Below are 27,644 nucleotides of genomic sequence, written 5' to 3'. Positions count from 1 at the left end.
TTTCATGACGACCAATAAAAAACAACAGTGTCACCCCTTATGTTTTTTTTCATGACGACCAATAAAATACAACAGTGTTACCCCTTATGTTTTTTTTCATGACGACCAATAAAAAACAACAGTGTTGCCCCTTATGTTTTTTTTCATGACGACCAATAAAAAACAACAGTGATCCCCCTTATGTTTTTTTTGAAAAAGACAAGTGTTACCCCTTATGTTTTTTTTCATGACGACCAATAAAAAACAACAGTGTTACCCCTTATGTTTTTTTTCATGACGACCAATAAAAAACCACAGTGTTACCCCTTATATTTTATTTGACAAAAACAACAGTGTTACCCCTTATGTTTTTTTTCTTGACGACCAATAAAATACAACAGTGTTACCCCTTATGTTTTTTTTCATGACGACCAATAAAAAACAACAGTGTTGCCCCTTATGTTTTTTTTCATGACGACCAATAAAAAACGACAGTGTTACCCCTTATGTTTTTTTTCATGACGACCAATAAAAAACAACAGTGTTACCCCTTATGTATTTTTTCATGACGACCAATAAAAAACAACAGTGTTGCCCCTTATGTTTTTTTTCATGACGACCAATAAAAAACAACAGTGTTACCCCTTATGTTTTGTTTCATGACGACCAATAAAAAACAAGTGTTACCCCTTATGTTTTTTTTGAAAAAGACAACAGTGTTACCCCAAATGTTTTTTTTCATGACGACCAATAAAAAAACAACAGTGTCACCCCTTATGTTTTTTTTCATGACGACCAATAAAATTCAACAGTGTTACCCCTTATGTTTTTTTTCTTGACGACCAATAAAAAACAACAGTGTTGCCCCTTATGTTTTTTTTCATGACGACCAATAAAAAACAACAGTGTTACCCCTTATGTTTTTTTTCATGACGACCAATAAAAAACAACAGTGTTACCCCTTATGTTTTTTTTCATGACGACCAATAAAAAACAACAGTGTTGCCCCTTATGTTTTTTTTCATGACGACCAATAAAAAACAAGTGTTACCCCTTATGTTTTTTTTGAAAAAGACAACAGTGTTACCCCTTATGTTTTTTTTCATGACGACCAATAAAAAACAACAGTGTTACCCCTTATGTATTTTTTCATGACGACCAATAAAAAACAACAGTGTTGCCCCTTATGTTTTTTTTCATGACGACCAATAAAAAACAAGTGTTACCCCTTATGTTTTTTTTCATGACGACCAATAAAAAACAACAGTGTTACCCCTTATGTTTTTTTTCATGACGACCAATAAAAAACAAGTGTTACCCCTTATGTTTTTTTTGAAAAAGACAACAGTGTTACCCCTTATGTTTTTTTTCATGACGACCAATAAAAAAACAACAGTGTTACCCCTTATGTTTTTTTTCATGACGACCAATAAAAAACAACAGTGTTACCCCTTATGTTTTTTTTCATGACGACCAATAAAAAACAACAGTGTTACCCCTTATGTTTTTTTTCATGACGACCAATAAAAAACAACAGTGTTACCCCTTATGTTTTTTTTCATGATGACCAATAAAAAACAAGTGTTACCCCTTATGTTTTTTTTGAAAAAGACAACAGTGTTACCCCTTATGTTTTTTTTCATGACGACCAATAAAAAACAACAGTGTTACCCCTTTTTTTTTTTTTCATGACGACCAATAAAAAACAAGTGTTACCCCTTATGTTTTTTTTGAAAAAGACAACAGTGTTACCCCAAATGTTTTTTTTCATGACGACCAATAAAAAAACAACAGTGTTACCCCTTATGTTTTTTTTCATGACGACCAATAAAAAACAACAGTGTTACCCCTTATGTTTTTTTTCATGACGACCAATAAAAAACAACAGTGTCACCCCTTATGTTTTTTTTCATGACGACCAATAAAATACAACAGTGTTACCCCTTATGTTTTTTTTCATGACGACCAATAAAAAACAACAGTGTTGCCCCTTATGTTTTTTTTCATGACGACCAATAAAAAACAACAGTGATCCCCCTTATGTTTTTTTTTAAAAAGACAAGTGTTACCCCTTATGTTTTTTTTCATGACGACCAATAAAAAACAACAGTGTTACCCCTTATGTTTTTTTTCATGACGACCAATAAAAAACCACAGTGTTACCCCTTATATTTTATTTGACAAAAACAACAGTGTTACCCCTTATGTTTTTTTTCTTGACGACCAATAAAATACAACAGTGTTACCCCTTATGTTTTTTTTCATGACGACCAATAAAAAACAACAGTGTTGCCCCTTATGTTTTTTTTCATGACGACCAATAAAAAACGACAGTGTTACCCCTTATGTTTTTTTTTAAAAAGACAACAGTGTTACCCCTTATGTTTTTTTTCATGACGACCAATAAAAAACAACAGTGTTACCCCTTATGTATTTTTTCATGACGACCAATAAAAAACAACAGTGTTGCCCCTTATGTTTTTTTTCATGACGACCAATAAAAAACAACAGTGTTACCCCTTATGTTTTTTTTCATGACGACCAATAAAAAACAAGTGTTACCCCTTATGTTTTTTTTGAAAAAGACAACAGTGTTACCCCAAATGTTTTTTTTCATGACGACCAATAAAAAAACAACAGTGTCACCCCTTATGTTTTTTTTCATGACGACCAATAAAATACAACAGTGTTACCCCTTAAGTTTTTTTTCATGACGACCAATAAAAAACAACAGTGTTGCCCCTTATGTTTTTTTTCATGACGACCAATAAAAAACAACAGTGTTACCCCTTATGTTTTTTTTCATGACGACCAATAAAAAACAACAGTGTTACCCCTTATGTTTTTTTTCATGACGACCAATAAAAAACAAGTGTTACCCCTTATGTTTTTTTTCATGACGACCAATAAAAAACAAGTGTTACCCCTTATGTTTTTTTTGAAAAAGACAACAGTGTTACCCCTTATGTTTTTTTTCATGACGACCAATAAAAAACAACAGTGTTACCCCTTATGTATTTTTTCATGACGACCAATAAAAAACAACAGTGTTGCCCCTTATGTTTTTTTTCATGACGACCAATAAAAAACAACAGTGTTACCCCTTATGTTTTTTTTCATGACGACCAATAAAAAACAACAGTGTTACCCCTTATGTTTTTTTTCATGACGACCAATAAAAAGCAAGTGTTACCCCTTATGTTTTTTTTGAAAAAGACAACAGTGTTACCCCAAATGTTTTTTTTCATGACGACCAATAAAAAAACAACAGTGTTACCCCTTATGTTTTTTTTCATGACGACCAATAAAAAACAACAGTGTTACCCCTTATGTTTTTTTTCATGACGACCAATAAAAAACAAGTGTTACCCCTTATGTTTTTTTTGAAAAAGACAACAGTGTTACCCCAAATGTTTTTTTTCATGACGACCAATAAAAAAACAACAGTGTTACCCCTTATGTTTTTTTTCATGACGACCAATAAAAAACAACAGTGTTACCCCTTATGTTTTTTTTCATGACGACCAATAAAAAACAACAGTGTCACCCCTTATGTTTTTTTTCATGACGACCAATAAAATACAACAGTGTTACCCCTTATGTTTTTTTTCATGACGACCAATAAAAAACAACAGTGTTGCCCCTTATGTTTTTTTTCATGACGACCAATAAAAAACGACAGTGTTACCCCTTATGTTTTTTTTCATGACGACCAATAAAAAACAAGTGTTACCCCTTATGTTTTTTTTGAAAAAGACAACAGTGTAACCCCTTATGTTTTTTTCATGACGACCAATAAAAAACAACAGTGTTACCCCTTATGTATTTTTTCATGACGACCAATAAAAAACAACAGTGTTGCCCCTTATGTTTTTTTTCATGACGACCAATAAAAAACAACAGTGTTACCCCTTATGTTTTTTTTCATGACGACCAATAAAAAACAACAGTGTTACCCCTTATGTTTTTTTTCATGACGACCAATAAAAAACAACAGTGTTACCCCTTATGTTTTTTTTCATGACGACCAATAAAAAACAACAGTGTTACCCCTTATGTTTTTTTTCATGACGACCAATAAAAAACAACAGTGTTACCCCTTATGTTTTTTTTGAAAAAGACAACAGTGTTACCCCTTATGTTTTTTTGCATGACAACCAATAAAATACAACAGTTTTACCCCTTATGTTTTTTTTCATGACGACCAATAAAAAACAACAGTGTTACCCCCTATGTTTATTTTGAAAAAGACAACAGTGTTACCCCTTATGTTTTTTTTCATGACGACCAATAAAAAACAACAGTGTTACCCCTTATGTTTTTTTTGAAAAAGACAACAGTGTCACCCCTTATGTTTTTTTTCATGACGACCAATAAAAAACAACAGTGTTTGTTTTTTCCATGTTGACCAAAAAAAAAACAGTGGTACCCCTGTCAACGTTTTTGCGGGGATCCGAACCTGAGCTGTTTAGAGTGTTAACCTCCAAACTTATCAATGCACCATCAAGTCACTGAAGTAATATCGACAGTGTTACCCTTATGTTTTTTTTCATGATGACCCATAAAAAACAACAGTGTTACCCTTTATGTTTTTTTCATGACGACCAATAAAAAACAACAGTGTTACCCCTCATGTTTTTTTTGAAAAAGACAACAGTGTTACCCCTTATGTTTTTTTTCATGACGACCAATAAAAAACAACAGTGTTACCCCTCATGTTTTTTTTGAAAAAGACAACAGTGTTACCCCTTATGTTTTTTTTCATGACGACCAATAAAAAACAACAGTGTTACCCCTTATGTGTTTTTTTGAAAAAGACAACAGTGTTACCCCTTATTTTTTTTTTCATGACGACCAATAAAAAACAACAGTGTTACCCCTTATGTTTTTTTTGAAAAAGACAAAAGTGTTACCCCTTATGTTTTTTTTCATGACGACCAATAAAAAACAACAGTGTTACCCCTTATGTTTTTTTTTGAAAAAGACAACAGTGTTACCCCTTATGTTTTTTTTCATGACGACAAATAAAAAACAACAGTGTTGCCCCTTATGTTTTTTTTTAAAAAGACAAAAGTGTTACCCCTTATGTTTTTTTTCATGACGACCAACAAAAAACAACAGTGTTACCCCTTATGTTTTTGCGGGGATCCGAACCTGAGCTGTTTAGAGTGTTAACCTCCGAACTTATCAATGCACCATCAAGTCACTGAAGTAATATCGACAGTGTTACCCTTATGTTTCTTTTCATGAGGACCAATAAAAAACAACAGTGTTACCCCTTATGTTTTTTTTCATGACGACCAATAAAAAACAACAGTGTTACCCCCTATGTTTTTTTTTGAAAAAGACAACAGTGTTACCCCTTATGTTTTTTTGCATGACAACCAATAAAATACAACAGTTTTACCCCTTATGCTTTTTTTTCATGACGACCAATAAAAAACAACAGTGTTACCCCCTATGTTTATTTTGAAAAAGACAACAGTGTTACCCCTTATGTTTTTTTTCATGACGACCAATAAAAAACAACAGTGTTTGTTTTTTCCATGTTGACCAAAAAAAAAACAGTGGTACCCCTGTCAACGTTTTTGCGGGGATCCGAACCTGAGCTGTTTAGAGTGTTAACCTCCAAACTTATCAATGCACCATCAAGTCACTGAAGTAATATCGACAGTGTTACCCTTATGTTTTTTTTCATGATGACCCATAAAAAACAACAGTGTTACCCTTTATGTTTTTTTCATGAGGACCAATAAAAAACAACAGTGTTACCCCTTATGTTTTTTTTCATGACGACCAATAAAAAACAACAGTGTTACCCCTCATGTTTTTTTTTGAAAAAGACAAGTGTTACCCCTTATGTTTTTTTTCATGACGACCAATAAAAAACAACAGTGTTACCCCTTATGTGTTTTTTTGAAAAAGACAACAGTGTTACCCCTTATGTTTTTTTTCATGACGACCAATAAAAAACAACAGTGTTACCCCTTATGTTTTTTTTGAAAAAGACAAAAGTGTTACCCCTTATGTTTTTTTTCATGACGACCAATAATAAACAACAGTGTTACCCCCTATGTATTTTTTTGAAAAAGACAACAGTGTTACCCCTTATGTTTTTTTTCATGACGACCAATAAAAAACAACAGTGTTCCCCCTTATGTTTTTTTTTGAAAGAGACAACAGTGTTACCCCTTATGTTTTTTTTCATGACGACCAATAAAAAACAACAGTGTTACCCCTTATGTTTTTTTTCATGACGACCAATAAAAAACAACAGTGTTACCCCTTATGTTTTTTTTCATGACGACCAATAAAAAACAACAGTGTTACCCCTCATGTTTTTTTTTAAAAAGACAACAGTGTTACCCCTTATGTTTTTTTTCATGACGACCAATAAAAAACAACAGTGTTACCCCTTATGTTTTTTTTGAAAAAGACAAAAGTGTTACCCCTTATGTTTTTTTTCATGACGACCAGTAATAAACAACAGTGTTACCCCCTATGTATTTTTTTGAAAAAGACAACAGTGTTACCCCTTATGTTTTTTTTCATGACAACCAATAAAAAACAACAGTGTTACCCCTTATGTTTTTTTTCATGACGACAAATAAAAAACAACAGTTTTGCCCCTCATGTTTTTTTTGAAAGAGACAAAAGTGTTACCGCTCATGTTTTTTTTCATGACGACCAACAAAAAACAACAGTGTTACCCCTCATGTTTTTGCGGGGATCCAAACCTGAGCTGTTTAGAGTGTTAACCTCCGAACTTATCAATGCACCATCAAGTCACTGAAGTAATATCGACAGTGTTACCCTTATGTTTTTTTTCATGATGACCCATAAAAAACAACAGTGTTACCCCTTATGTTTTTTTCATGAGGACCAATAAAAAACAACAGTGTTACCCCTTATGTTTTTTTTCATGACGACCAATAAAAAACAACAGTGTTACCCCCTATGTTTTTTTTGAAAAAGACAACAGTGTTACCCCTTATGTTTTTTTTCATGACGACCAATAAAAAACAACAGTGTTACCCCCTATGTTTTTTCCATGTTGACCAAAAAAAAAACAGTGGTACCCCGGTCGATGTTTTTGCGGGGATCCGAACCTGAGCTGTTTAGAGTGTAAACCTCCGAACTTATCAATGCACCATCAAGTCACTAAAGTATTATCGACAGTGTTACCCTTATGTTTTTTTTCATGACGACCAATAAAAAACAACAGTGTTACCCCTTATGTTTTTTTTCATGACGACCAATAAAAAACAACAGTGTTACCCCTTATGTTTTTTTTGAAAAAGACAACAGTGTTACGCCTTATGTTTTTTTTCATGACGACCAATAAAAAACAACAGTGTTACCCCTTATGTTTTTTTTGAAAAAGACAAAAGTGTTACCCCTTATATTTTTTTCATGACGACCAATAATAAACAACAGTGTTACCCCCTATGTATTTTTTTGAAAAAGACAACAGTGTTACCCCTTATGTTTTTTTTCATGACAACCAATAAAAAACAACAGTGTTACCCCTTATGTTTTTTTTTGAAAAAGACAACAGTGTTACCCCTTATGTTTTTTTTCATGACGACAAATAAAAAACAACAGTTTTGCCCCTTATGTTTTTTTTGAAAGAGACAAAAGTGTTACCGCTCATGTTTTTTTTCATGACGACCAACAAAAAACAACAGTGTTACCCCTCATGTTTTTGCGGGGATCTGAACCTAAGCTGTTTAGAGTGTTAACCTCCGAACTTATCAATGCACCATCAAGTCACTGAAGTAATATCGACAGTGTTACCCTTATGTTTTTTTTCATGATGACCCATAAAAAACAACAGTGTTACCCCTTATGTTTTTTTCATGAGGACCAATAAAAAACAACAGTGTTACCCCTTATGTTTTTTTTCATGACGACCAATAAAAAACAACAGTGTTACCCCCTATGTTTTTTTTGAAAAAGACAACAGTGTTACCCCTTATGTTTTTTTTCATGACGACCAATAAAAAACAACAGTGTTACCCCCTATGTTTTTTCCATGTTGACCAAAAAAAAAACAGTGGTACCCCGGTCGATGTTTTTGCGGGGATCCGAACCTGAGCTGTTTAGAGTGTAAACCTCCGAACTTATCAATGCACCATCAAGTCACTAAAGTATTATCGACAGTGTTACCCTTATGTTTTTTTTCATGACGACCAATAAAAAACAACAGTGTTACCCCTTATGTTTTTTTTCATGACGACCAATAAAAAACAACAGTGTTACCCCTTATGTTTTTTTTGAAAAAGACAACAGTGTTACGCCTTATGTTTTTTTTCATGACGACCAATAAAAAACAACAGTGTTACCCCTTATGTTTTTTTTGAAAAAGACAAAAGTGTTACCCCTTATATTTTTTTCATGACGACCAATAATAAACAACAGTGTTACCCCCTATGTATTTTTTTGAAAAAGACAACAGTGTTACCCCTTATGTTTTTTTTCATGACAACCAATAAAAAACAACAGTGTTACCCCTTATGTTTTTTTTTGAAAAAGACAACAGTGTTACCCCTTATGTTTTTTTTCATGACGACAAATAAAAAACAACAGTTTTGCCCCTTATGTTTTTTTTGAAAGAGACAAAAGTGTTACCGCTCATGTTTTTTTTCATGACGACCAACAAAAAACAACAGTGTTACCCCTCATGTTTTTGCGGGGATCTGAACCTAAGCTGTTTAGAGTGTTAACCTCCGAACTTATCAATGCACCATCAAGTCACTGAAGTAATATCGACAGTGTTACCCTTATGTTTTTTTTCATGATGACCCATAAAAAACAACAGTGTTACCCCTTATGTTTTTTTCATGAGGACCAATAAAAAACAACAGTGTTACCCCTTATGTTTTTTTTCATGACGACCAATAAAAAACAACAGTGTTACCCCCTATGTTTTTTTTGAAAAAGACAACAGTGTTACCCCTTATGTTTTTTTTCATGACGACCAATAAAAAACAACAGTGTTACCCCTTATGTTTTTTCCATGTTGACCAAAAAAAAAAAGTGGTACCCCTGTCGATGATTTTGCGGGGATCCGAACCTGAGCTGTTTAGAGTGTTAACCTCCGAACTTATCAATGCACCATCAAGTCACTAAAGTAATATCGACAGTGTTACCCTTATGTTTTTTTTCATGACGACCAATAAAAAACAACAGTGTTACCCCTTATGTTTTTTTTCATGACGACCAATAAAAAACAACAGTGTTACCCCTTATGTTTTTTTTCATGACGACCAATAAAAAACAACAGTGTTACCCCTTATGTTTTTTTTGAAAAAGACAACAGTGTTACGCCTTATGTTTTTTTTCATGACGACCAATAAAAAACAACAGTGTTACCCCTTATGTTTTTTTTGATAAAGACAACAGTGTTACCTCTTATGTTTTTTTTCATGACGACCAATAAAAAACAACAGTGTTACCCCTTATGTATTTTTTTGAAAAAGACAACAGTGTTACCCCTTATGTTTTTTTTCATGACGACCAATAAAAAACAACAGTGTTACCCCTTGTTTTTCTTTAAAAAGACAAAAGTGTTACCCCTTACGTTTTTGCGGGGATCCGAACCTGAGCTGTTTAGAGTGTTAACCTCCGAACTTATCAATGCACCAACAAGTCACTGAAATAATAACGACAGTGTTACCCTTATGTTTTTTTTCATGATGACCCATAAAAAACAACAGTTTTACCCCTTATGTTTTTTTCATGAGGACCAATAAAAAACAACAGTGTTACCCCTTGTGTTTTTTTTCGTGACGACCAATAAAAAATGACAGTGTTACCCCTTATGTTTTTTTTGAAAAAGACAACAGTGTTACCCCTTATGTTTTTTTTTAAAAAGACAAAAGTGTTACCCCTTATGTTTTTGCGGTGATCCGAACCTGAGCTGTTTAGAGTGTTAACCTCCGAACTTATCAATGCACCATCAAGTCACTGAAGTAATATCGACAGTGTTACCCTTATGTTTTTTTTCATGATGACCCATAAAAAACAACAGTTTTACCCCTTATGTTTTTTTCATGAGGACCAATAAAAAACAACAGTGTTACCCCTTATGTTTTTTTTGAAAAAGACAACAGTGTTACCCCTTTTGTTTTTTTTCATGACGACCAATAAAAAACAACAGTGTTACCCCTTATGTTTTTTCCATGTTGACCAAAAAAAATACAGTGGTACCCCTGTCGACGTTTTTGCGGGGATCCGAACCTGAGCTGTTTAGAGTGTTAACCTCCGAACTCATCAGTGCACCATCAAGTCACTGAAGTAATATCGACAGTGTTACCCTTATGTTTTTTTTCATGATGACCCATAAAAAACAACAGTGTTACCCCTTATGTTTTTTTCATGAGGACCAATAAAAAACAACAGTGTTACCCCTTGTGTTTTTTTTCGTGACAACCAATAAAATACAACAGTGTTACCCCTTATGTTTTTTTTCATGACAACCAATAAAAAACAACAGTGATACCCCTTATGTTTTTTTTGAAAAAGACAACAGTGTTACCCCTTATGTTTTTTTTCATGACGACCAATAAAAAACAACAGTGTTACCCCTTATGTTTTTTCCATGTTGACCAAAAAATAACAGTGGTACCCCTGTTAACGTTTTTGCGGGGATCCGAACCTGAGCTGTTAAGAGTGTTAACCTCCGAACATATCAATGCACCATCAAGTCTATGAAGTATTATCGACAGTGTTACCCTAATGTTTTTTTTCATGATGACCCATAAAAAATGACAGTGTTACCCCTTATGTTTTTTTTGAAAAAAACAACAGTGTTACCCCTTATGTATTTTTTTGAAAAAGACAACAGTGTTACCCCTTATGTTTTTTTTCATGACGACCAATAAATAACAACAGTGTTACCCCTTATGTTTTTTTTGAAAAAGACAAAAGTGTTACCCCGTATGTTTTTGCAGGGATCCGAACCTGAGCTGTTTAGAGTGTTAACCTCCGAACTTATCAATGCACCATCAAGTCACTGGAGTAACATCGACAGTGTTACCCTTATGTTTTTTTTCATGATGACCCATAAAAAACAACAGTTTTACCCCTTATGTTTTTTTCATGAGGACCAATAAAAAACAACAGTGTTACCCCTTATGTTTTTTTTTGAAAAAGACAACAGTGTTACCCCTTTTGTTTTTTTTCATGACGACCAATAAAAAACAACAGTGTTACCCCTTATGTTTTTTCCATGTTGACCAAAAAAAAAATAGTGGTACCCCTGTCGACGTATTTGCAGGGATCCGAACCTGAGCTGTTTAGAGTGTTAACTGCCGAACTTATCAATGCACCATCAAGTCACTGAAGTAATATCGACAGTGTTACCCTTATGTTTTTTTTCATGATGACCCATAAAAAACAACAGTGTTACCCGTTTTGTTTTTTTTCGTGACGACCAATAAAAAATGACAGTGTTACCCCTTATGTTTTTTTTGAAAAAAACAACAGTGTTACCCCTTATGTATTTTTTTGAAAAAGACAACATTGTTACCCCTTATGTTTTTTTTCATGACGACCAATAAAAAACAACAGTGTTACCCCTTATGTTTTTTTTGAGAAAGACAAAAGTGTTACCCCTTAGGTTTTTGCGGGGATCCGAACCTGAGCTGTTTAGAGTGTTAACCTCCGAACTTATCAATGCACCATCAAGTCACTGGAGTAACATCGACAGTGTTACCCTTATGTTTTTTTTCATGATGACCCATAAAAAACAACAGTTTTACCCCTTATGTTTTTTTCATGAGGACCAATAAAAAACAACAGTGTTACCCCCTATGTTTTTTTTGAAAAAGACAACAGTGTTACCCCTTATGTTTTTTTTCATGACGACCAATAAAAAACAACAGTGTTACCCCTTATGTTTTTTCCATGTTGACCAAAAAAAAAACAGTGGTACCCCTGTCGATGTTTTTGCGGGGATCCGAACCTGAGCTGTTTAGAGTGTTAACCTCCGAACTTATCAATGCACCATCAAGTCACTAAAGTAATATCGACAGTGTTACCCTTATGTTTTTTTTCATGACGACCAATAAAAAACAACAGTGTTACCCCTTATGTTTTTTTTCATGACGACCAATAAAAAACAACAGTGTTACCCCTTATGTTTTTTTTGAAAAAGACAACAGTGTTACGCCTTATGTTTTTTTTCATGACGACCAATAAAAAACAACAGTGTTACCCCTTATGTTTTTTTTGATAAAGACAACAGTGTTACCCCTTATGTTTTTTTTCATGACGACCAATAAAAAACAACAGTGTTACCCCTTATGTATTTTTTTGAAAAAGACAACAGTGTTACCCCTTATGTTTTTTTTCATGACGACCAATAAAAAACAACAGTGTTACCCCTTGTTTTTCTTTAAAAAGACAAAAGTGTTACCCCTTACGTTTTTGCGGGGATCCGAACCTGAGCTGTTTAGAGTGTTCACCTCCGAACTTATCAATGCACCAACAAGTCACTGAAATAATAACGACAGTGTTACCCTTATGTTTTTTTTCATGATGACCCATAAAAAACAACAGTTTTACCCCTTATGTTTTTTTCATGAGGACCAATAAAAAACAACAGTGTTACCCCTTGTGTTTTTTTTCGTGACGACCAATAAAAAATGACAGTGTTACCCCTTATGTTTTTTTTGAAAAAGACAACAGTGTTACCCCTTATGTTTTTTTTTAAAAAGACAAAAGTGTTACCCCTTATGTTTTTGCGGTGATCCGAACCTGAGCTGTTTAGAGTGTTAACCTCCGAACTTATCAATGCACCATCAAGTCACTGAAGTAATATCGACAGTGTTACCCTTATGTTTTTTTTCATGATGACCCATAAAAAACAACAGTTTTACCCCTTATGTTTTTTTCATGAGGACCAATAAAAAACAACAGTGTTACCCCTTATGTTTTTTTTGAAAAAGACAACAGTGTTACCCCTTTTGTTTTTTTTCATGACGACCAATAAAAAACAACAGTGTTACCCCTTATGTTTTTTCCATGTTGACCAAAAAAAATACAGTGGTACCCCTGTCGACGTTTTTGCGGGGATCCGAACCTGAGCTGTTTAGAGTGTTAACCTCCGAACTCATCAGTGCACCATCAAGTCACTGAAGTAATATCGACAGTGTTACCCTTATGTTTTTTTTCATGATGACCCATAAAAAACAACAGTGTTACCCCTTATGTTTTTTTCATGAGGACCAATAAAAAACAACAGTGTTACCCCTTGTGTTTTTTTTCGTGACAACCAATAAAATACAACAGTGTTACCCCTTATGTTTTTTTTCATGACGACCAATAAAAAACAACAGTGATACCCCTTATGTTTTTTTTGAAAAAGACAACAGTGTTACCCCTTATGTTTTTTTTCATGACGACCAATAAAAAACAACAGTGTTACCCCTTATGTTTTTTCCATGTTGACCAAAAAATAACAGTGGTACCCCTGTTAACGTTTTTGCGGGGATCCGAACCTGAGCTGTTAAGAGTGTTAACCTCCGAACATATCAATGCACCATCAAGTCTATGAAGTAATATCGACAGTGTTACCCTAATGTTTTTTTTCATGATGACCCATAAAAAATGACAGTGTTACCCCTTATGTTTTTTTTGAAAAAAACAGCAGTGTTACCCCTTATGTATTTTTTTGAAAAAGACAACAGTGTTACCCCTTATGTTTTTTTTCATGACGACCAATAAAAAACAACAGTGTTACCCCTCATGTTTTTTTTGAAAAAGACAAAAGTGTTACCCCTTATGTTTTTTTTTGAAAAAGACAACAGTGTTACCCCTTTTGTTTTTTTTCATGACGACCCATAAAAAACAACAGTGTTACCCGTTTTTTTTTTTTTCGTGACGACCAATAAAAAATGACAGTGTTACCCCTTATGTTTTTTTTGAAAAAAACAACAGTGTTACCCCTTATGTATTTTTTTGAAAAAGACAACATTGTTACCCCTTATGTTTTTTTTCATGACGACCAATAAAAAACAACAGTGTTACCCCTTATGTTTTTTTTGAAAAAGACAAAAGTGTTACCCCTTATGTTTTTGCGGGGATCCGAACCTGAGCTGTTTAGAGTGTTAACCTCTGAACTTATCAATGCACCATCAAGTGACGGAAGTAATATCGACAGTGTTACCCTTATGTTTTTTTTCATGATGACCCATAAAAAACAACAGTTTTACCCCTTATGTTTTTTTCATGAGGACCAATAAAAAACAACAGTGTTACCCCTTATGTTTTTTTTGAAAAAGACAACAGTGTTACCCCTTATGTTTTTTCCATGTAGACCAAAAAAAAAACAGCGGTACCCCTGTCGACGTTTTTGCGGGGATCCGAACCTGAGCTGTTAAGAGTGTTTACCTCCGAACTTATCAATGCACCATCAAGTCACTGAAGTAATATCGACAGTGTTACCCTTATGTTTTTTTTCATGATGACCCATAAAAAACAACAGTGTTACCCCTTATGTTTTTTTCATGAGGACCAATAAAAAACAACAGTGTTACCCCTTGTGTTTTTTTTCGTGACGACCAATAAAAAATGACAGTGTTACCCCTTATGTTTTTTTTTAAAAAGACAAAAGTGTTACGCCTTATGTTTTTTTTCATGACGACCAATAAAAAACAACAGTGTTACCACTTATGTTTTTTTTTAAAAGACAACAGTGTTACGCCTTATGTTTTTTTTCAGGACGACCAATAATAAACAACAGTGTTACCCCTTATGTTTTTATTGAAAAAGAAAACAGTGTTACCCCTTATGTTTTTTTTCATGACGACCAATAAAAAACAACAGTGTTACCCCTTATGTTTTTGCGGGGATCCGAACCTGAGCTGTTTAGAGTGTTAACCTCCGATTTTATCAATGCACCATCAAGTCACTGAAGTAATATCGACAGTGTTACCCTTATGTTTTTTTTCATGATGACCCATAAAAAACAACAGTGTTAACCTTATGTTTTTTTTCATGAGGACCAATAAAAAACAACAGTGTCACCCCTTATGTTTTTTTTCATGACGACCAATAAAATACAACAGTGTTACCCCTTATGTTTTTTTTCATGACGACCAATAAAAAACAACAGTGTTGCCCCTTGTGTTTTTTTTCGTGACGACCAATAAAAAACAACAGTGTTACCCCTTATGTTTTTTTTGAAAAAGACAACAGTGTTACCCCTTATGTTTTTTTTCAGGACGACCAATAAAAAACAACAGTGTTACCCCTTATGTTTTTTTTGAAAAAGACAACAGTGTTACCCCTTATTTTATTTTTCATGACGACCAATAAAAAACAACAGCGTTGCCCCTTATGTTTTTTCCATGTAGACCAAAAAAAAAACTGTGGTACCCCTGTCGACGTTTTTGCGGGGATCCGAACCTGAGCTGTTAAGAGTGTTTACCTCCGAACTTATCAATGCACCATCAAGTCACTGAAGTAATGTCGACAGTGTTACCCTTATGTTTTTTTTCATGATGACCCATAAAAAACAACAGTGTTACCCCTTATGTTTTTTTTCATGACGACCAATAAAAAACAACAGTTACCCCTTATGTTTTTTTTGAAAAAGACAAAAGTGTTACCCCATATGTTTTTTTTCATGACGACCAATAAAAAACAACAGTGTTACCCCTTATGGTTTTTTTGAAAAAGACAAAAGTGTTACCCCTTATGGTTTTTTCATGAGGACCAATAAAAAACAACAGTGTTACCCCTTGTGTTTTTTTTCGTGACGACCAATAAAAAATGACAGTGTTACCCCTTATGTTTTTTTTGAAAAAGACAACAGTGTTTTTTTCATGACGACCAATAAAAAACAACAGTGTTACCCCTTATGTTTTTTTTGAAAAAGACAACAGTGTTACCCCTTATGTTTTTTTTCATGACGACCAATAAAAAACAACAGTGTTACCCCTTATGTTTTTTCCATGTTGACCAAAAAAAAAACAGTGGTACCCCCGTCGACGTTTTTGCGGAGATCCGAACCTGAGCTGTTTAGAGTGTTATCCTCCGAACTTATCAATGCACCATCAAGTCACTGAAGTAATATCGACAGTGTTACCCTTATGTTTTTTTTCATGATGACCCATAAAAAACAACATTGTTACCCCTTATGTTTTTTTCATGAGGACCAATAAAAAACAACAGTGTTACCCCTTATGTTTTTTTTTCATGACGACCAATAAAAAACAACAGTGTTACCCCTTGTATTTTTTTTCATGACGACCAATAAAAAAAAACCAGTGTTACCCCTTATGTTTTTTTTCATGACGACCAATAAAAACCAGTGTTACCCCTTATGTTTTTTTTCATGACGACCAATGATAAAGAACAGTGTTACCCCTTATGTTTTTTTTGAAAAAGACAACAGTGTTTTTTTCATGACGACCAATAAAAAACAACAGTGTTACCCCTTATGTTTTTTTTTAAAAAGACAACAGTGTTACCCCTTATGTTTTTTTTCATGACGACCAATAAAAAACAACAGTGTTACCCCTTATGTTTTTTCCATGTTGACCAAAAAAAAAACAGTGGTACCCCCGTCGACGTTTTTGCGGGGATCCGAACCTGAGCTGTTTAGAGTGTTATCCTCCGAACTTATCAATGCACCATCAAGTCACTGAAGTAATATCGACAGTGTTACCCTTACGTTTTTTTTCATGACGACCTATAAAAAACAACAGTGTTACCCCTTATGTTTTTTTTGAAAAAGACAACAGTGTTACCCCTTATGTTTTTTTTCATGACGACCAATAAAAAACAACAGTGTTACCCCTTATGTTTTTTCCATGTTGACCAAAAAAAAAAACAGTGGTACCCCAGTCGACGTTTTTGCGGGGATCCGAACCTGAGCTGTTTAGAGAGTTAACCTCCGAACTTATCAATGCACCATCAAGTCACTGAAGTAATATCGACAGTGTTACCCTTATGTTTTTTTTCATGATGACCCATAAAAAACAACATTGTTACCCCTTATGTTTTTTTCATGAGGACCAATAAAAAACAACAGTGTTACCCCTTATGTTTTTTTTTCATGACGACCAATAAAAAACAACAGTGTTACCCCTTGTATTTTTTTTCATGACGACCAATAAAAAAAAACCAGTGTTACCCCTTATGTTTTTTTTCATGACGACCAATGATAAAGAACAGTGTTACCCCTTATGTTTTTTTTTAAAAAGACAACAGTGTTACCCCTGTTACGACCCGGCTCGTTTTAAGAGCCGCAACACGTGATTGGGATGTTAAATGAAATGGAGGGGAGACCATGGACAGATTCAGGACACAATCGGGGGTTTAATCAACGGAAAGGAGTGCACATGCACACAGAACTACAACAAAGGAGATCTACACAAGGTTAACAAAAAAACACTGGCTGAAACCACTCAATCACAGCCAGGCAATACATCGATATCAAACTCTAATTCCCTAAGCAACCACAAAAAGTAGGGAGTAACAACGAGGCGGACTGATCACTGCTTCACAGCCGCCCCGAACTGTGGACACACACGCTATTTATATGCAGCTGGCTTGATTGGAGACTCGTGATTTGTAGCTTCGATGCGATCCAGGAAGTAGGGAGGGGACCAATCATCGGAAGGGAATCACCCAGCTGGATTTGCATACAGAATCATTGACCTTCAAATGCACATTAGACGGCAGCCGTAACACCCCTTATGTTTTTTTTCATGACGACCAATAAAAAACAACAGTGTTACCCCCTATGTTTTTTTTGAAAAAGACAACAGTGTTACCCCTTATGTTTTTTTTCATGACGACCAATAAAAAACAACAGTGTTACCCCTTATGTTTTTTTTGAAAAAGACAACAGTGTTACGTCTTATGTTTTTTTTCATGACGACCAATAATAAACAACAGTGTTACCCCTTATGGTTTTTTTCATGACGACCAAAGAAAAACGACTGTCCACATTTTTGCGTGGATCCGAACCTGAGCTGTTTAGAGCAGAGGTCTTCAACAGGGGGTCCGCGGAGGTACTGCAGGGGGGTCGCGAAAGTTTGGGTTGATTAGACTTTTTCTTTATATTACCCCCGCAATCTTTTACACAAATTGAAATGTCTTTAAATACACATTAACATGAATCCAACACACTAACCGCGTTTACATGGAAACATTTGATCCGATTTCTAATTGGAATAGCTCTATTCCTATCATGCGATCCGAATGTATTATATCTATGGCATTTTGGTCTCTCGCGCACACCTGACACATCTGGACTGGCTGCAAAATTTTTATGTATTTGATTTTAATGAAAGCCCAGCAGGAGAGAGCTTTTCTCTGCCTGCTCCTTCAATTAAGAAGGACAGCACAGCGACGTCAGTTTGTTGTCCGGTCTTTATATCTACCCCCTCCTCAGCAAACAATACGTATTATGATGAGAGTGTGCAGCGAAGACTGTTGGGAGAGAGAGAGTGCTGTTATGTAAGGGATAATAATAATAATAATAATAATAATAATAATAATAATAATAATAATACATTTCATTTAGAGGCGCCTTTCAAGACACCCAAGGTCACATAATGTACAGAACGCCGGTCATTATCGGGAAAATAAGCAATCAGCAGAGAAATAGTCAGCCAAAGACGTTGACGTCGCTTAGCAACCGGACACGCTGGGGTTGATAAGTTACAGTCGCAGAGTGTTTTAAAAATGTCCATTTGAATTGCTTTTATGCATGATTACATGCAATTGCAGTTATCAGTTTATTATGTTATGTTGTGTTTATGAATGGCAGTGGCATTGCCACCCTACTCGCTGTACCTTGCACATGTTTATAATGAAAACATGAATATATGAACTTGTGTATTATTTGAATATCTTAGTATTGAATGCAAAATAACATGGTACATTTATACATGCCACTATAGGAACAGTTTAATATCAAACACAATTTTATACAATAAATAAGTAGGGGGTCCCCGCTCCATCTCTCCATCAGTTTGGGGGTCCTTGGCCTGGAAAACGTTGAAGACCCCTGGTTTAGAGTGTTAACCAGTGTTGTTTTTGGCAGGCATTTTAGATTTAGTTTTAGTCTTAGTCTTTTTGACGAAATGCTTCTTAGTTTTAGTCCCATTTTAGTCATTTCTATCTTTGAAAGTTTTAGTCTAGTTTTAGTCTGACGAAAACTCAAAAGGTTTTAGTCTAGTTTTAGTCCGACGAAAACTCGTCCACCAGCCTCTCTCTGTAGTGTACGAGTGTGTGTGTGCCGTGTGCGTGCAGGCGCAGCTGCGCGCGAGCACACGAGCCAGTGTTGCGGGGGGGGGGGGGGGGGGGTGGAAGGGTCTCACGTGACGCGTTTTATCCAATCAGGTTGCTTGGATGCTCCCATTGAAACCCATTCTATTCTACGTGAACCACCTACATGTAAGCCGCTAGAAGCAGTTAAAATTGGAGCGGACTAGAGCGGACTGGAGCGGAGTCAAATCCCCGCTCCGGCCTTTGAATTTAAAACCGCTCTGCGCTCCAACCCGCTCCAACGTATTTCTTCCGCTCCGCTCCACCACCCGCTCCACGCTCCGCTCCGCTCACATGCTCTCACTAACAATTTAGTCTCGTCTAGTTCTCGTCTGACGAAAATGTCTAAATTTTTCGTCACATTTTAGTCTTTATATGGCTTTGGTGACGTTCGTCTTAGTCTCGTTTTCGTCATGGAAAAAAGGGGTCTGACGACGTCATTTTCGTTTTCGTCTTGCCTGACGAAAACAACACTGGTGTTAACCTCCGAACTTATCAATGCACCATCAAGTCACTGAAGTAATATCGACAGTGTTACCCTTATGTTTTTTTTCATGATGACCCATAAAAAACAACAGTGTTACCCCTTATATTTTTTTCATGAGGACCAATAAAAAACAACAGTGTTACCCCTTTTTTTTTTTTTCGTGACGACCAATAAAAAATGACAGTGTCACCCCTTATGTTTTTTTCATGAGGACCAATAAAAAACAACAGTGTTACCCCTTATGGTTTAATTGATAAATATCGACAGTGTTACCCCCTATGTTTTAATTGATAAATATCAACAGTGTTACCCCTTATGTTTTTTTTTCATGACGACCAATAAAAAATTACAGTGTTACCCCTTATGTTTTTTTTCATGACGACCAATAAAAAACAACAGTGTTACCCCTTATGTTTTTTTTCATGACGACCAAAGGAAAACGACAGTGTCACCCCTCATGTTTCATTTGATAAAAACGACAGTGTTACCCCCTATGTTTTAATGGATAAATATCGACAGTGTTACCCTTATGTTTTTTTCATGACGACCGATAAAAAAGGACAGTGTTAAACATAAGGGGTAACACTGTCGATATTTACCAAATAAAACATAGGGGGTAACACTGTTTTAAGACCAATAAAAAACAACAGTGTCATAGATCGCTAACTAGCAGAGATTTGTGAGCACTTTCTACCCTTTTAAGTGGTGGAATTGGACCCCCCAAGTAATGTTATACTTAAAAGGAGCAAGTAAGTTGCATATTAATTTAGTCTTTCGGCCTGTAGCATATAAACAAAATGAAGCAACTGTCCCATATTTCCAACTGCATTTGAAGTAGACATTGAGACTCACAAAAAATGGAACAGTGATCATGATTTTTCTCAGTATCAGAATAACAACAATGTGTCAAATAGAAATGTCTGGTGGAATGGCCATGAAGTAGGTCTGTATATGCAGTGTAAGCTTGTCCAGGCCCTGCAAGTCAGGATGTAGGCTATGGATCTGAATGAAAAGCAGGTAAATAGGTAGTGGCCATCCCCAAAATGCACCAGAATACAGGAAATCAAATCTATTAAATTCCAAAAGGATTATGGGGGGGGGGGGTGAGAACCTCAGACCCCCTGTCTATTACTGTGCCCCACCAACATGTTTGATCGCCAGCCGCCACTGATAATGACCAATGGAAATAATTCTCTGCACAATCTGAATTTTGTTAAAATATGCTGCAGTGGTCATTTGTTTAGCCAATTCATGTTAAACAATGAGGGTTTTGATTGACCCGACCCGGCCTGTCGGGTCGGACCGGGCCTTTGATCGAGCATTTGTTTTTTTTTGTTTTTGTCATCATTGCTTTATTGGCCTAATCTGAGGAGAAATCTATGCCATAAACAGAAATTGCATAGGCCATTATTACAGGGGTCTTCTCAATGCCGTGGAAAGCTCCGTTCACTTGCATGGGTAGTTGTCCGGTAACTTGTCAACCCCAGCGTCTTCGGTTGCTAAGCGACGTCAACGTCTTATAGCAGACTATTTCACTGCTGATCAACACTACGAATGCTGGTAACGAATACATTGTTAAAAGACACACCATGTGAAGTTATTTTCCAAATAAGATTTGAAAAGCTTTGGAAGTTTATTTCCAACACTATTTACATGGTTTCGGAGTAGTACACTTTGACATTTTAATACAGTTAAGCGAGAAAGGCGACGAAGAATAAGAAGGGTGCGTTCCAGTCTGCGTAAACGGGATCCCCAACCACACGAGAACGCCCAGTTGTGTCTGCAGTGGGATGATATTGCAACTGCGTAGATACCCCGACGAGGGAATCATACTGACTTGCTGCTTCATTCCGTAGGCGTACAAATGAGGGAACAATTCTGATTGGCTGCTACGCTCCTTGGATCTCGTAATAAGGAATTATTTTTGATTGGCTGCAACACTGCTGATAAACTATGTAGGCCTACTGTTTTGTATTCAAACCCGACTGAACACACATTCCGTTTTTTGGTTTATTGCTCAGTCGCTCGCTTATCTATTTTAAAAACTATTTTGGATTCATTGTGGAAACTGTTAAACGTGATGAGATTTGATTTTTAACTTTTCATTCATTTCACATTATGCTCTACTCTTTATACAAGTCGGATCATTCGGTCAGTCCTGCTGTTCTCGAAGCCACCACTAGAGGTCAGCGGAGGGCTTCTAGTCCCCACTGCCTCCAAGTTTTCTTTCCTTTCTATTCTTTTTTTTGGTTCTAATCTCATCCCGTGACGTCATCTAAAAAAGTATTTCCCAGCGCCCGGGGAAGGCGGCGGGTCGGTGCAGGGCGGGTTGGGGTGAGGGTGGGGGTGGGGGGGGTCTGTCCGGTAGTAAAAAGGGGTCTGCAGCTCCGGTGGGTCGCCAGTCTCTTCTCTCTCCTCTCTCCTCTCAACTCTCTCCTCATGGAGTACCCGGGGCGCTCGCTGCTGGTCGCCTGCCTGCTGGCCTCCTCGGTCTGCTCTGGAAGCCTCCCTCCCATCCCCAAAGGTACCGAATGCGCACCTTTATTATGTATAGCATCTATATAAGTTTATATATTTACACGGGGTCTTCCAGAACATTATTATTATAATTGAATTTAATAGTGGGAGCTGGAGGATAAACGCTCCCATCCCGGGAGTTGGAGGATGTACACTTTTATTCTTACATATCTTCTCTAGGGTAGGCCTATGTTGTGTGTTCCAGGGCACAGTTAGTGTGTTCTGGAAGACACTCCCATCCCCGAGAGGTTGAGGAGAATATACACTTATTATTCATTTATATCATAAATATATTAATATAGACTATCCGTGTACATAGATATTGAATATATAGATTTCTATATCTATATACAGTGAGCTGCGGGAGACCACTAAAATCCCAAAAGGTAGAGGATACAGCTTTCATAAAAGTTTGTTGTTTATTCAGCTAAATGTTTCTGAAGTTTGGTTTTCTGAAAGACATTGTTTAGTCGAACGATGTGTGATAACGGATGGAACTTGGAAGAGTAAGGATTACATGTGGATTGAAAAAGTCAATGTTACATTTTTTTATTTATTATCAAACATTTTATGTATTTAATTATGTCCAACCTTAACCCGTTGAGCATCCGCTTCACATCGTGTCGTTTCCTTAATTTATTGTGTGTGTGTGTGTGTGTGTGTGTGTGTGTGTGTGTGTGTGTGTGTGTGTGTGTGTGTGTGTGTGTGTGTGTGTGTGTGTGTGTGTGTGTGTGTGTGTGTGTGTGTGTGTGTGTGTGAAAGTGTGTGTGTACACGTGCGTGTACGTTCATGCGTGTGTGCGTGTGCGTGTATTACTGGGGATTGAAACCAGAACTTGACAGTAGTTAAAAGTTTCCTGTCATATAAAATAATACATAAATTTCTGGTACCACCAGAAGAATAGACACAATAGTTTCATGGAGTTGTAATACACTCCACTTTCAATTCGAGGTTTATGAAAAGCATAAACATTTCACCAGGATTAAAACATCATGACAGACACATTAATAGTTATAATTCTTATGTTGATATTTATAATATGACAATATAAATCACAATAAAGGGATTTTATTTGTGTCATAAACATGTAGTATTTTTCTGTATCAGAATAAAAATATTTTTTTAGTTTCTTCATATTTACTTATAAATCAAACTAAGATCCAAAACGACTTAAAATATAAAGCTAACTAGACCCATAGGAATGGTTTAAACTATTTTGAAGTTGTATATTTCTAAATATTTTTCTAAATTATAAACCAAAACCCATAAAACAAACATTAATGATTGTTTCTTACATCATTCAGATTTTGTATGTAAATACAGAAGTGCAGAATAGTAATCTTCATGTGTAAATTATTTATCCCAGCTTTGAGTTTTACTAAACAATGACATTTTTTAACTTGACTAAAACAGTTGTAACTGGTTGAGGTCATGATAAAGGAATTCCTCAGACTGACCAATAAGGAGAAGCTCACATCTCAGGCAGCCAATGGGAAGGAGTCTCCTCAAATTGACCAATGAGGAGGACAGCAGGGCTGATTTCTTATAAACTTTTTAACCATTGTTATTTCAAACAGATATGAGTATTTGCTAGAAACCCTCTTTATCAAACTAGTTTCCCTTAATAGTAAGTATCCCTAACGTATATATTTAATATGTTTGTATATCGTGTGTGTAAGTATTAAGTCTTACGTCTTAAATTAATGAATATATAGTAACACTGTGCACTTAGTGCACCTTCTGTAGTAGGACTGACAGAACTACATCTCCCTTTGTGCCAGTTTATGCTAGTTGAAATGGACTCGCAGTGGCTTTAGCTGTAAAGCTCTAGCCGCTATAGCGCTAAAAGCTATCATCTTGAGCTATCATATTGATTCTGTAGGTTAATCTGGATCCTGTACCAGTAGGTCAATCCGGATCAATTGGTTAATCCGGATCAGTAGGTCAATCCGGATCAATTGGTTAATCCGGATCAATTGGTTAATCCGGATCAATTGGTTAATCCGGATCAATTGGTTAATCCGGATCAGTTGGTTAATCCGGATCAGTAGGTCAATCCGGATCAGTTGGTTAATACGGATCAGTAGGTCAATCCGGATCAGTTGGTTAATCCAGATCAGTAGGTCAATCCAGATCAGTAGGTTAATTTGGATAAATAGGTTAATCCGGATAAGTAGGTCAGGTAGTAGTGGTAGTGCTGTGGTACTGGTAAAGGTAGCAGTGGTAGTACTTTAGTACTGACACAGGTAGAACTGTAGCATTATACAGCTAGTACTGTAGTACTCTACAGGTAGTACTGTAGTACTATACAGGTAGTAGTGGTACTGGAGTAGTGAACACGTTCATACTCTCTGAAAGGACATCTTTTTATTGTCCCTAATGAAGTATTTATCATCCACATGCATCTGAAACGCTTGGTTGCCATAGTGATGCAGCTGTGGGGATTAAACAGCCATCCCAAAATAACCCCCTGAACACTAACCCTAAATGGTCCAGCCCCCACAGAGCACCGGTTGAACGGTTTCACGGGACGACCTGGTTTGGCGCGGGTCTCCAAGGCAACGGGGCCGGGGTTTGGGTCGGAGACGGTTTATTCCTGACCGGGTTTCCAGTCGCTAATTGTTTTTTCCGTTCCGCCGAGGATAATAATGATGCCGATGACATCACCGGCCCTGGTTGGACTGTCGCTTCGCTCTCTTGTAAAGCTGTCGGCGTCTCGTGCCTTCGCCTCTTCTTCTCCCTGCGACTTATCCCTTTTCCTTTCTTCTCTGAAAGATTGAAGACCTGACATCCCCGACAGGCGTATAAACTTTACGACCCTGGGTTTATATCTCGGCCCCTTGCCGTGTCTCGCTGGCTGCGGTTCCGTCTGTCGAGTCGTTTTTCGTCGAGACAAACGCAGACCTACGGATCCGCACCCAGGAACATGATTTGTCGGAATACATTTCAAGCGCATGAAAGTGAAAAACTATGTTCACAGACTTTAGATGAGTTACAGTAAGACTTCCCTGAGACTTTACAATAGTTACAGTAAGAGGCCTCTCAGACTTTAGATTAGTTACAATAAGACGTTAGATTAGTTACTGTAAGAATGCCCTCAGACTTTAGATTAGTTACAGTTAGACAGCCTTCAGACTTTAGATTAGCTACGGGAAGCTGCTCCACAGTATGATTCTCCTGCTGAGTGTGGTGGTCTGATCTGCTTTCACCAACTTCCCCTCCTCCTCCTCCTCCTCCTCCTCCTCCCCCCTCCTCCGTTATGCTCGGACACTCTCCTCCACACTCTTGTGACTCATGTGTTCGTTGAAACAGGAGGTGTAGCTCCCCTGGACAAACAGAGGCCTTCAGCACAGCCACAGAGTTTATGAGGCATGCGACGCAGGCAGCACGGGGATAATCTCCCCTCTGGCCTCACCACACTGTGATGTTTACACTGAGAGCTGAACAGAGGTACAAAGGAGGGGGAGAGAGAGGAAGGAGGGGAGAGGGTGGAGGGGGAGGGAGAGGGGGAGAGAGAGGGAGGAGGGGGAGAGAGAGGAGGGGGAGAGAGAGGGAGAGAGAGAGAGGAGATAGAGAGAGAGGGAGGAGGGGAGAGAGAGGAGGGGGAGAGAGAGAGGAGGGGGAGAGAGGGAGGAGAGGGAGGGAGAGGGGGAGAGAGAGGGAGGAGGGGGAGAGAGGGGGGGAGAGAGAGGAGGGGGATACAGAGGGAGGAGGGGAGAGAGGGGGGGAGAGAGAGGAGGGGGAGAGAGAGGGGGAGAGAGAGGGAGGAGGGAGAGGGGGAGAGAGAGGGAGGAGGGGAGAGAGAGGAGGGAGAGGGGGAGAGTGAGGGAGGAGGGGAGAGAGAGGAGAGGGAGAGAGAGGAGGGGGAGAGAGAGGAGGGGGTGAGAGAGAGGAGGGGGTGAGAGAGAAAGGAGGGGGAGAGAGAGAGGAGGGGGAGAGAGAGAGAGGAGGGGGAGAGAAGGAGGAGGGAGAGAGAGAGGGAGGAGGGGAGAGAGAGGAGGGGGAGGGAGAGGGGGAGAGTGAGGGAGGAGGTGAGAAAGAGAGAGGAGGGGGAGAGAGGAGGGGGGAGAGAGAGGGAGGGAAGAGGGGAGGGATAGGGAGGAGGGGGAGAGAGAGGGGGAGAGAGGGAGGAGGGGAGAGAGAGGGTCAGGGTGAGAGCGAAGGAGAAGGGGAGAGAGAGGGAGGAGGGGGAGAGAGGGAGGAGGGAGAGAGAGATAGAAGAAGGGGAGAGAGAGGGAGGAGGGGGAGAGAGAGAGAAGTAGGGAAGAGAGAGGGAGGAGGGGGAGGAGGGGGAGAGAAAGGTAGGAGGGGGAGAGAGGGAGGAGGGGAGAGAGAGGGAGGAGGGAGAGAGAGATAGAAGAAGGGGAGAGAGAGGGAGGAGGGGGAGAGAGAGAGAAGTAGGGAAGAGAGAGGGAGGAGGGGGAGGAGGGGGAGAGAAAGGTAGGAGGGGGAGAGAGGGAGGAGGTGGAGAGAGGGAGGAGGGGGAGACAGCTTAGGTTTTGCAGCCTCATGTTGTTGGCTGCCCCTCTGGTAACTTTTACACGCTATATTGGACCAGGAGACCAGAGTTTAACAGTTTAATGGACCAGGGATTAACACTATTAGGACCAGGAGACCAGGGTTTAACACTATAACGGACCAGAGTTTAACACTATGATTTCCCAGGGTTTAACACTATGATAGACCAGGGTTTAACTCTATGATAGACCAGGGTTTAACACTATGATAAACCAAGGTTTAACTCTATGATAGCCCAGGGTTTAACACTATGATAAACCAGGGTTTAACACTATGATAGACCAGGGCTTAACACTATGATAGACCAGGGTTTAACACTATGATAGACCAGGGTTTAACACTATGATAGACCAGGGTTTAACACTATGATTTCCCAGCGTCTAACACTATGATAGACCAGGGTTTAACACTATGATAGACCAGGGTTTAACACTATGATAGACCAGGGTTTAACACTAGGATTTCCCAGGGTTTAACACTAGGATTTCCCAGCGTTTAACACTATGATAGACCAGGGTTTAACACTATGATAGACCAGGGTTTAACTCTATGATAGACCAGGGTTTAACTCTATGATAGACCAGGGTTTAACACTATGATAGACCAGGGTTTAACTCTATGATAGACCAGGGTTTAACACTATGATAGACCAGGGTTTAACACTATGATAGACCAGGGTTTAACACTATGATAGACCAGGGTTTAACTCTATGATAGACCAGGGTTTAACACTATGATAGACCAGTGTATCTAGTTCAGTTCATACTGTATGTTGTGTATGTCGGGTGTATAGCTTATAGTGTGTGTGGTATGTAGTGTGTGTAGATAGTTTGTGTGTATAGTGTGGTGGTAT

General features: G+C 37.6%; 1 protein-coding gene across 2 annotated transcripts in view; it reads left to right on the top strand.

Annotated features, from left to right (window-relative positions):
• Nucleotides 1–22,111: 22,111 nt before the first annotated feature.
• plod2 (procollagen-lysine, 2-oxoglutarate 5-dioxygenase 2) overlaps nucleotides 22,112–27,644 on the top strand; it is a 33,128-nt gene continuing 27,595 nt past the window's right edge. Inside the window, exon 1 of one of the 2 annotated variants that reach the window (XM_060044755.1) lies at nucleotides 22,112–22,280. In XM_060044755.1, the coding sequence (XP_059900738.1) occupies nucleotides 22,196–22,280 (85 nt within the window). In that variant the 5' untranslated portion in view covers nucleotides 22,112–22,195. The remainder of the gene's footprint in view (nucleotides 22,281–27,644) is intronic. The other variant, XM_060044754.1, reaches the window with a different exon arrangement.

This window comes from Gadus macrocephalus, chromosome 23 (genome assembly GCF_031168955.1).
Source record: "Gadus macrocephalus chromosome 23, ASM3116895v1".
NCBI classification, from domain to species: Eukaryota; Metazoa; Chordata; class Actinopteri; order Gadiformes; family Gadidae; genus Gadus; species Gadus macrocephalus.
Note: the sequence above shows the minus strand (reverse complement) of the source record. Positions and strands in the feature narration are given on the sequence as shown.